We start from the raw sequence: 10,518 nt of genomic DNA, 5'->3' as shown, positions 1-10,518 counted from the left end.
TCCAGCCTGCATTCACATGAAGGCTGCAAGCCATACAGGCAGGCTTCCACCAAACTGTGAGCCCACCAAGGCCCCCAAATTCAGCACGGTGCAGGCCCTTGGTAAATACCCACAGCACACTGTGTGGCAGAGAACTCCTGTTGTCATGAGAACACCCAGCTAAACTACACTGTGGGGTCTGTCTGAGGCCACTTCAAGGGAGGCCTTAACAGATCCTTTCCCCAATAAGGCCTAAATGGTGGCCAGGTCTCTGACTCCGTACTGGACTGTGGGCCACAGCCCTAGGACAGGCAGGTCTTTCAAGGTCTGGGACTAGCCTTCTTCCTGCCACTGACCCAGAGGAAGTACTTCATCCGAGCTGCAAAGAACAATGGGGACGTTACTGAATCCTTCACTCATGGCAGACACCAGTTCCCAAACAGAAGCAGGAAGTTAAACCAGCGGGCAGGGATACATGGTCCGGGAGACAGCAGTTTTCTCATCGGTGTTGCTTTTCTGCATTGACTTTTGCCTTCAGGAAGGGGACTTCCTTCTGAGTGAGTGGCTTCTGGGAAACGGCCACACAGCGTCTGCTCACACTACATGCTCAGCAACCCGAACTTCTTCCCTGGCTCCCGTCTGAAGTCATGTGGTAACGATGGTGGTGGTGACACTTTGGGACAAACTGGGGGAAGGGCAGGGCCAGCACCCTGAGTGTTCAGTTTGGCCTTCCAGCCCTGAGGAAAGGTGCCTGGATGGCAAAGATGCCTTTGCCCAGAACACGTTGTGCTCCTGAGATTGCACATAGAAAATGTGTGTGTGGTTTTTTTTTTTTTTTTTTAAGGTTTTGCCTTTGGCCTTTGAATTCACTAAAGAGAGACAGAGAGACAGTGAGAGTGAAAGTAAGAAATCACCCCCTGGGAGGATGGCCACACTCTAATCCCTTCTCTATTCTCCTTCTGGGATTATGGGCATGCACAAACGTGCCCAGCATGATTTTCAAGCTGCCAGGTCCAGGACTCGAATTGCAGTGGACCATGTGGGAGTCCAGTGCCTTAACCACTATGCCACCTGCTGGCCCTCAGAAATGAGTATCTTCAAAAGGACAAGTTCTATGCAGGCATCATCTCATAGGAGCAAATGTAACCATAAACTCCTCGCACAGGGCGTCACCATTGGGCACCACTTTTAGGAGGCTGTTCCTTCCTGCGGTTTCCAAGGCCCTTTTACGATACCCACAGGCAGTCCCTAAGATGGCACTTACCAACGGCTAGTCCCGGTGGGCCGCCAAGCGCCCCGCCCACAATTGCCCCAAGCCAGGTGACCAGGGCACCTCTCTTCAAGTGATTAATAGTCTCCTTTATTTTCCTCTGCTTGGAAATTTTACACAGCAGTTTCATGATAACATCTTCCTTGATGGGCATCGTGGGGGGCCTTATGGGACAATTTCAGAGGGAGAGATTTAATGAGTGTGAGAACGTTTCCACCCAAAAGTTACTCCTCCTAGAGTTTGGAGGAAGGGTCTCCTTTCAAGAGACAACCATAGCTCCACCATGGGCATGGCCTACAGCAGCCAGACAGTGGGAAGTTCCTGTCACAGGAAGAGCAGGGCAGCAGTTGGGTAATAAGTAAGTAGAAGCAGCGGAGGGGATGAAAGGTCTTCCTGGCCCTCTGATTAACCTCTGACTTATGACAGACTGGGGAGCAGACCCAGCCACACGTTCTACTAGTTCATCGCGAGGGAGGCAAGTCTGAGCTCTCCTGCATCAGTGGCCTTTCAGCCGGCTCAGGCAATCCCCTCTGCACAAAGCCAGGCAGAGACCAGAAGTCCCAGCCACGTGTCCTCTTTTGTGTGACAGAGCATCTGAGCTAATGCTGAGCCATAGAAGGCGAAAGGACAGGACTCTGGGATTACTTGCCCCATGTGACCCTGAGCAAGACTGAGATAAACCACCTACAGGCTGGTTTCCTGCGAGAAGAGTGGGTATGAAGTGCTTGGGAAGTGTCCGGAACATCACAGACTCTCAGCCATGATGGCTCCAAATGAACCTTCTATGACTAACACACACCACTAGCGTCCTTAGGTAATTGCTCTAAAAAGTCGATACACATGGGACCTTAAGATCAGGGACAAGATGAGGCGGTAAGATGAAGCAATTAGAAAATGCATAAATCAAAGAATTCCTGAAATTTGCAATAAATAGGGATAGACAGACAGATGGATGGACCTTGAGGGCCACTGTCTGGGGTTAGTAAGCAGTGTGCTGTGCAGGTGGGAAATGGCAGGAGAACAGGATAGGCTCTGCCCTGCCGTAGGGTGGGTAGGAATGGAGAACCACATACCCTTGGGCCTCCTGGGAGGGCCGAGATGGAAAATCCAGCGGCTTTGAGTCGGTGTCTTTCTTTAGAGATTTGGCTGGGCCTTGAACTCGATCCGCACCCTCCTTTTGCACCAACGCACTCCTTTTCCTTCCAGAGAGAAACACTAAAAATACTCAAGGAACTCGACTGTGAAAGTTCGGAGCAGACTGAATTGCTCCATATCTTCAAGTTAAATAAGCTTTTTTTGACCCAAGGATCATCTAGAACCTGAAGTCTGTAAAGTAAAATCGTATTCTCAAATCCATAGATCCACAGTAAATTTGCAGTAAATGTGGATAGACAGAAGGGTGGGCCTTGACTGCCTTTCTCTGGGGTTAGTAAGCAGTGTGCCGTGCAGGTGGGAAATGGCAGAACAGGATAGGCTCTGCCCTGCCGTGGGGTGGGCAGGAATGGAGAACCACATACCCTTGGGCCTCCTGGGAGGGCTGAGATGGAGAATCGAGCGGCTGTGAGTCGATGCCTCTCAGAGATTCGGCTAGGAGGTCTAGAACTCCATACGCAAACTCGTTTTGCACCAACGCCCTCCTTTTCCTTCCAGAGAGAAACACTAAAAATAGTTACTCAAGGAACTCGACCAAGAAAGTTTGGAGCAGGCTGAATTGTTCAATATCTTTGGGTTATATAAGCTTTTTTTGACCCAAGGATCATCTAGAACCAGAAGTTTCTAAAGTAAAATCATACTTTCAAATCCACAGACCCAATACATTACCACAAAGTCAGGTTTTTACAAGTTCTCTGTAGTCCCAGGAGAGGTACGACATTTCCTGTTCTCCAGTCCCAGTAATTCCCCGTCTTCTTTCTTTTTGATATAGACTCATGCACCTCAAAATGACCTTTTATACCACAAGATGTCACACTGACTATTCAGTCAATGAGAAACCACATGTTTGATGGTGGTCTCTTAAGACTATATTGGACCTGAAAAATATGTCACCCAGGACGCTGTTGCTATTCTGTCACAGTGGTGTGACTCATTAGCCATGTGTTGGTGGTGACACTGGTGTAAAACCTACTGCACTGTCAGTTATATCAAAGTATAGCACATACAAGTAAGGGACCCCCAAAGGTTACATCACTGGATCCCCAATCAATGACTGCAGTTCTAGTCCCAGACCCACTGGCTTGAACTGTACACTGGGCGCATGTGCATGTGTGCCCAAGATCCCGAGATATGAATGGAGGAGAAGGGATTGTGGCAGAGCCATCCCCTAAGGGGTGATTACTCATTTTCTGTCTCTGTCTCTGTCTCCATGGCAAATGCATGCATCCTATAGCAGAAATCTTTCTAAAAAAGAATTATAGCACATACGAGTAAATATAGCACATAATACATGACAATGTAATCAATCAATTACTGCTTTATGTGTTTATTATATTGTTATCATTATTTTAGAATGTATTCTTTTTACTCATTTTTAAAAATATAGGAGTCAGCAGGTGGCACAATGGTTAAGGTACCAGACTCCCATACAGTTGACTGTAGTTTGAGCCCCAGGCCAAGCAGTCTGAAAATCATGCAGGGCGCGAGTGCATGCGTTCCCAAATTCCCAGGGAATGGTGAAGAGATAGCGGTATGACCATCGGCCTGGGGGGGTGACATCTCAATTTCTCTTTCTCACTGTCTCTCTCTGGTGAGTGCACATGCCCTATGGCAAAAACCTTTATAAAATGCACTATAAACAGTATGCTGTGTTATGCAGAAGCAACTCCTACATCCTGTGTTTGTCACATCTCTTCACTGTATCATTTACTTTTCTGCTTGGTTTAATCTCATTTTCTTCAACATGGCCCACCCAGTGGGCAAGATGTGGAAACCGAAGACAGTGATTTCAATGAGCCTGACCCTATGTAGGCCTAGGCTAATATGTGGTTGCCTTATTTTCTGTTTTTTTTTTTTTTTTTTTTTTTTTATTTTGCTATAGGGCGCGTGCACTCGCCAGAAAGACACAGAGAGACAGAGAGATAGAAAGCAAGAAATCACCCCCCAGGGGGGATGGCTATGCCTCAATCCCTTCTCCTCCGTACTCCTCTTGGGATCTTGGGCACGCACGCACACGCGCCCGGTGTGATTTTTAAGCCACCAGGTCCGGGTCATGAACCGCGATCGACTACGTGGGAATCCAGCGACCTAACCATTATGCTAACTGCTGGCCCCAAGGTTGCCTTATTTTCTAACAAAAAATAGTTTAAAAGTAAAAAAATAAGTAGTCATAATAATGAACAATTTTACAAAAATAAAAAGACAGAAGATATATTTATAGCTATAATACTTTAAGCTAAGTATTACTGCAAGAGTCAATAACTTAAAAAGCAAAAAATGAAAAGCTGGGGCCTGCAGGTGGTGTGGTAGTTAAGGCACTGGATTCCCACCCTGCCAATAGCAGTTCAGACCCCAGACCTGGCAGCTTGAAAATCACACCATGTGCATGTGTGTGTGTGCCTCAAATCTCAGGAGCAGAATGGGAGAGAAAAACTAAAAAAAAAAAAAAAAAAGAGAGAGAGAGAGACAGAGACAGAGAGAGAACCTTATAAATAATTACAATAAGTTCAGATTAATTTATAAACTGAGAAAGTTTGGAGCAGGCTGAATTGCTCAATATCTTTGGGTTACATAAGTTTTTTTGACCCAAGGATCATCTAGAGCCAGAAGTCTCTAAAGTAAACTTGTACTCTCAAGTCCATAGAGCCACCATGTTACCACAAAGTGGGTTTTTACAAGATGTGGAGGTGGTGTTTATAAACTCTACAGCAGTGTTCAGGTACCGTCCTAGGCCTTCACACTCCCTCACTGACTTGCTAGAGCGACTTCCAGCCCTGAAAGCTCTCCCCTAGATAAGTGACCTATCAGCTGTGCCGTTTTTTAATTAATTTTTTTTTTCAGAGAGATTTTTGCTGTAGGGTGTGTACAGCAGAGAGAGTGAAAAAGTGAGAAATCACCTCCCAAAGGGAGGTGGCCATGCCACAGTCCCTTCTCTTCCATTTTGGGCACACACAGACACACACACACACACGTCCAGCATGAGTTTCAAGCCTCTGGGATCCAGGATTTGAACCACAGTCAGCCACATGGGAGTCTAGCACCTTAATCACTGCTGGCCCTGAATTTTTAATCTTTCATACTGTTTTTTTTTTTTTTTTAAAGAACGTTTTGCTATAGGGTGCATGGGCTTTCCAGAGAGATAGAAAGTGAGAAATCACCCCCCAGGGGGGATGGCCACAACACAATCCCTTCTCCTCTGTTCTCCTCTTGGGATCTTGGGCACACATGCACACGTGCCCAGTGTGAGTTTAAGCCACCGGGTCCGGGACTCAAACCGCGGTTGACTACGTGGGAGTCCAGCGACATAGCCATTACACTAACTGGTGGTCCCGGCCCCTTCCCCTCTTCCAGTGGTCAAGATCTGTCCTCACACCAGGGCCAGCAAAAGGCGTGGTGGTTAAGGATGCTAGACTCCCACATGGCTGACCACGGTTGGATTCCCAGACCTGGTGGCTTGCTTTATCACTTTCTCTCTCTCTCTCTGTCCTCTCTAGTCAAAATAAGTAAATAAATAAATAAAGTTAAATAAGATAAAAAAAGATTTGTCTCCCCACCAATGTCATGATGATAAAATCATACGATGACAAGGCTGACATCATTGCAGGACTGAATGTGGCAGAAGCCACCAGGAAATGGAGAGATGAAGGACATGACCTGACTTACCTAGTAACCACAGTCTTAGTCTTGAAAAGCTACGCACACAAACAAAATGAATTGTACTTTCCATACATCTGAAGATAACCAAAGACATTAGTTTCACAGAGAAATCTTTGGAAAAGCTAAAAGCTAACTGTAAAATAGCCAAGCACCTTTTAGCTTAGCTCAGGTTTACACACAGCTTTTCAACTGTCAAGTGTCAATTCTGGGGGGAAAAGGAGGCACAGCCCAAGTCTTATAAAGTCCTCTTGCAGACTGCAGAGACTTCTCATTCCCGGGGTGACAAGACCCTAGGCCCTGCTATGCTAAGTATGCATGGCTGGCTTTCACACCAGTACCCAGACACCACTCCTAAAAAGAATTTTCTAGGGACCAGCAGGTGGGGTAATGGTTATATCACTGTACTCCCACATAGTTGAAAGCTGTTCAAGTCCTTGACCCGGCAACTTAAAACTCATGCTGGAAGCATGTGCGTGTGTGCCCAAGATCCTGAAAGGAGAATGGAGAAGGGATTGCGGCATGGCCTTCTCCCTTGGGGTGTAGGGGTATGATTTCTGGTTTTCTTTCTCTCTGTCTCTGTCTCTCCTGCGCATGCACACACCCTATAGCAAATATCTCAAAAAAAATAAAGACAGGAAAGAGATATAAACCTACTTCACCTCGTTTTGTCTATTCAAAACAAAATAAAGAGACAGCTTCCAAACTGCCATGGATGACTTCAAGTCAAAAACCTATAGGGATTAATGGGGCACCACTGTGCAAAAGCTGCTTCCAGCCTCACTCAGCCCAGCCAGGCCAGCACCACAGCACAGGGAGGTGTCAGGAGGGCGAGCGGGTGGGGGAAGGAAGGGCCCGACTCTGGCTGAGTTTCAATAATTCCAGCATGGGGACAGGTGGTATTACGTACCACTGCCCTGATCGGAAAGAAAGTTTGTTTCGTTTCCTTACAAGAATCATTTCAGCAGTTAGAACATAGTAACTCCTGCTGTGGAAGAAAGGTTTGTAACCTCAGCTCCTGAGCCCGCGAAGTAGCTCAGCTTCCTGAACTCTCCAGGCGTGTCAGGTTGAGAGGGAGTCCTCTCCTGCTTCTCCTTCCCACCCCAATGCTGTCTTGTAAATGACAGGGAAGTGGTTGAGGAGGGAGGATGAGGACAGACCTCAGAGGGCTGGGAGTGTAGCCCCCTCTTCACCCCCATCACAACTATGGCAGAATCAGATTTGTCCTCAAAACAAGCCCTGATTACGAGAAGCCCAACTGCCAGGACAGGGAAGGCAATGCCACCCTGAAGCCCTGGTTTCCTGTAAGCACTCACGCTGGCCTGGGGGGTGCAGACAGGCAGAAGGAAGCCCATCAATGACAGGAGCCTAGTCTCCTGAGTTGGATGAGATTGCAAGGAGGGTTTCAGAGCTAACACTGACCTTCATAGATCCAGGTGTTTTGTTGTTGGTTAGTGGTTTTTTGATTTTCTTTTTTTTTTGTTTGTTTTTTTTTGGAGATTTTTGGTATATGCGCTCAGCAGAGAGACAGAGAGAGACAGAAAGTGAGAAATCACTCCTCAGGGTGGTGACCACACTGCAATCCCTTCTCCTCCATTCTTTCCTTGTGATTTTGAGCACATATGCACACACACCCGGTGTGAGTTTTAAGCAGTTCGGTCCAGGATTTGAACTGCGACCAACTATCCGAGAGTCCAGCTACATAAATATTCTTAAAAAACATGGTATTAGGGGCCAGCAGATGTTGCTAATGGTTAAGGTGCTGGACTCCCACATGGCCGAGTCCCAGAACCAGCAGCTTGAAAATCACTTCGTGTGCGTGTGTGTGTGCGTGCACGCCTACACTTCCACGAGGAGAATGGAGAAAGAAATGCAGTGTGGCCATTTCTCCTGGGGGCGATTTTTCACTTTCCCTCTCTCTGTTTCTATCTCTCCCCAGGGAACTCACACACCTTTGGCAACAACCTAAAGTAAATAAATAAATACTCATGGAAAAGGGAAGTCTCTTATGATTCAGAGCAATTACATTCACCTGGAATCCTCAGTACTTTCTCTGCCCCTGGTGAGATTTACACATCTCTGCTGTGGCCCTTGCAAATTTATCTTTCCACATCTTTAAGCACCAGGACAAGGGTCTCAGGTGGACCTCTCCCAAACATTGTCAGCTGAATCTAGAAAACCATTTGTTAATGAATTCACAAGTGAGATTTAGAAATCTGATTTCACACACACCTCTGATTCCAAGAGCCGTCTTTCTGTGCAACAGTGGAGGCCAGGACAGAGGAGAGGCTGGCACCCACACAAACCTACACACACACACACACACACACACACACACCTACACATACACACACCCCTACATACACACCTCTAGCAGGAAGTCCCCCTTCCTCCCATAACCTGTGCACCTACCTGGCCCATCAACAGGCCACCTCACCACCTCTCCCAGTACCCCTATTTCTCTTGTAAAAGGCTAGGGAAGCTATTTCCCCACCAAAACTAATCTCCAAAATCATGAGCACCCCTTCCTGATCATGTCTACACTAGCGCCCTGATCCTCTTCCCACAGAACAAAGGCCGGATGCACTCCCCTCAGGAATTCTGCTGAGATTCCGCTTTGTGTGTATAACCTCCCCCTCACCCTGAACACACACACACACACACACACACACACACACACACACTGCATGAGGCAGTGCCTCAGGACCACCTCCAGGCCAGGGCTCCGCCATCCTGGCTCTAACTCCAGCACTGTGCCTACTGGTGGGACTTTGGCTACTCCATGCCTCAGTTTCTTCATATGAAAAAAGAATGCCCTAACATGTCCACGCCGGCACCTGAGGATCGGGCTCTAGGCAAGATACCTATTCCTAGCCTTTCGCCAGTTTTTCATGGAGCGCATCAGGAACTCCTCCTCCTCTGTGTTCTTCTTGGAGTCCAGTTTGTTCTTTTCGGACTCCATCTCCATCGCTGGGTCCTCCGTCAGCTCCTCCGTGTATGCTAAGGCTTGCCGCTGCATCTGCATCTGGGCTTGGTCTGCTCACACCGCGATCGCAGTACGCTCTGGCACCCGGGTCCCGGGGAGCTCCTTCAGACTTTCAGCTCCAGGCTCCAGCTCTGGCTCCTGCTCCTTAGCAAAAGTTCATGCTGGGCGTGGCGACTGTGGCCTGGCCCGCTGGCTCCGCCCTCCCACCTTCCGGTGTGGCGGGGTTATGGCCCTAAGCTGGGCCCAGCGGAGAGGACCTGGCAGCCCTGGCTGGCGCCTTCTTGGCCCCAACCGCAGCCGCTGTGATGAGTCCCTCTGACCGCGCCGCTTTGGCTTGCGCGCTGCCCCACCCCACGGCATACGGATTTTAGAGCAGGGCTCCCTAGGACCTTCCTGCAGCCTACGGGGCTTCTGGGAGCCCTCTGGGCCTTTGACACTTGACTGAGAATCTTGGTCTCCAGGCCCGAGGACCCCCACGGTTTCCCCAGAGAGGTACGTGAATGTCCAGAGTGCTATGGGCCGGTATCAGCTGACCCCGGTATCAGCATAGGGCGCCTGGGTCTGGGATTTCATTTTGTTTGGTTTTAGTATGAGAGACACACAGGGTTTGTGTGTGTTTGTGTGATGGACCAAAACAGATCATAGTAAAAATAGTGTATGTTAGGCTAAGATGCATCCCATAGGCCTGCCTCACCCACCCCATAGAGCAGAGTTAAAAGCAAAGGATGTGGTTACATTTAACAAAAGACAGCTGTTCTGCTTCTGGGAACTTAACAGAACACTGGTAAAAGAAAAGAACAACTTTTGCAGCCCTGGTGAGGCACTGGTAAAGGAAAAGAACAACTTTCGCAGCCCTCCCTCCCTTGCAGCAGCCCTCACCCCAGCCCTTGCAGCCCTTCCTTGTCTGTCAGCCCTTTATTCCCTGGCAGCCCTATCTGCTAAACCTACTCACTGTGGGGCTCAGGGGTGAGCCCAGGTGGGTGGGGAGGAGAGTTCACTTAACAGTAAGTGGGCTCCCCAGGGAAGTGACCGGTCACAGAAAAGGGGGCTTGGGTCCCAGAGCCCCCAGGGAGAGACTCATAGGGTAGAGCTGGACGCAGCATCACATCCCAGAGTCTGAGTTTGAGGACCACTGACCCCCGCCTTGAGGATGGGGAGAGAGGGGGGGTGGGGGGATGGGGGGGAGGGAGTTATTTTCTGCTTGGGATAATCTGCAATGTATTCGTTCCTGCCAGCATGGGGCTGAAACGTTTTTCATTGTCTGACTTGTGTTCGAGGAGACCCCCGAGAAGCTGGATGCCCCATTGTTCCCCGAGGCTGGGTCTAGGTTTCATCCCATGCCATGGTGATGGGTGGGGATGTGTGGGGCAGACTATTGGGTCTGCCTCCTCTCTGGGACAATTTGTGTCAATTTCTTTATCCTTGGTGTCATCTCCTCTAGTTTGTTTTGTGGATTAACCCTCCAGGGAGCTGTTTA

At 48.6% G+C, this 10,518-nt stretch overlaps 1 protein-coding gene across 3 annotated transcripts in view; it reads right to left on the bottom strand.

The window, feature by feature from the left end:
* LOC102482520 (protein C19orf12 homolog) overlaps positions 1–9,565 on the bottom strand; it is a 14,829-nt gene extending 5,264 nt beyond the window's left edge. The window contains exons 1-4 of one of the 3 annotated variants that reach the window (XM_014584017.2): positions 8,920–9,565; positions 2,767–2,892; positions 2,323–2,442; positions 1,244–1,413 (exon numbers count right to left, since the gene is read on the bottom strand). In XM_014584017.2, the coding sequence (XP_014439503.1) occupies positions 1,244–1,413; positions 2,323–2,442; positions 2,767–2,892; positions 8,920–9,080 (577 nt within the window). In that variant the 5' untranslated portion in view covers positions 9,081–9,565. Of the gene's footprint in view, positions 1–1,243; positions 1,414–2,322; positions 2,449–2,766; positions 2,893–8,919 lie in introns of all 3 variants that reach the window. The other 2 variants (XM_014584016.2, XM_014584018.2) reach the window with 2 other exon arrangements.
* Positions 9,566–10,518: the final 953 nt, after the last annotated feature.

This window comes from Tupaia chinensis, unplaced genomic scaffold (genome assembly GCF_000334495.1).
Source record: "Tupaia chinensis unplaced genomic scaffold, TupChi_1.0 Scaffold145396_1, whole genome shotgun sequence".
NCBI classification, from domain to species: domain Eukaryota; kingdom Metazoa; phylum Chordata; class Mammalia; order Scandentia; family Tupaiidae; genus Tupaia; species Tupaia belangeri.
Note: the sequence above shows the minus strand (reverse complement) of the source record. Positions and strands in the feature narration are given on the sequence as shown.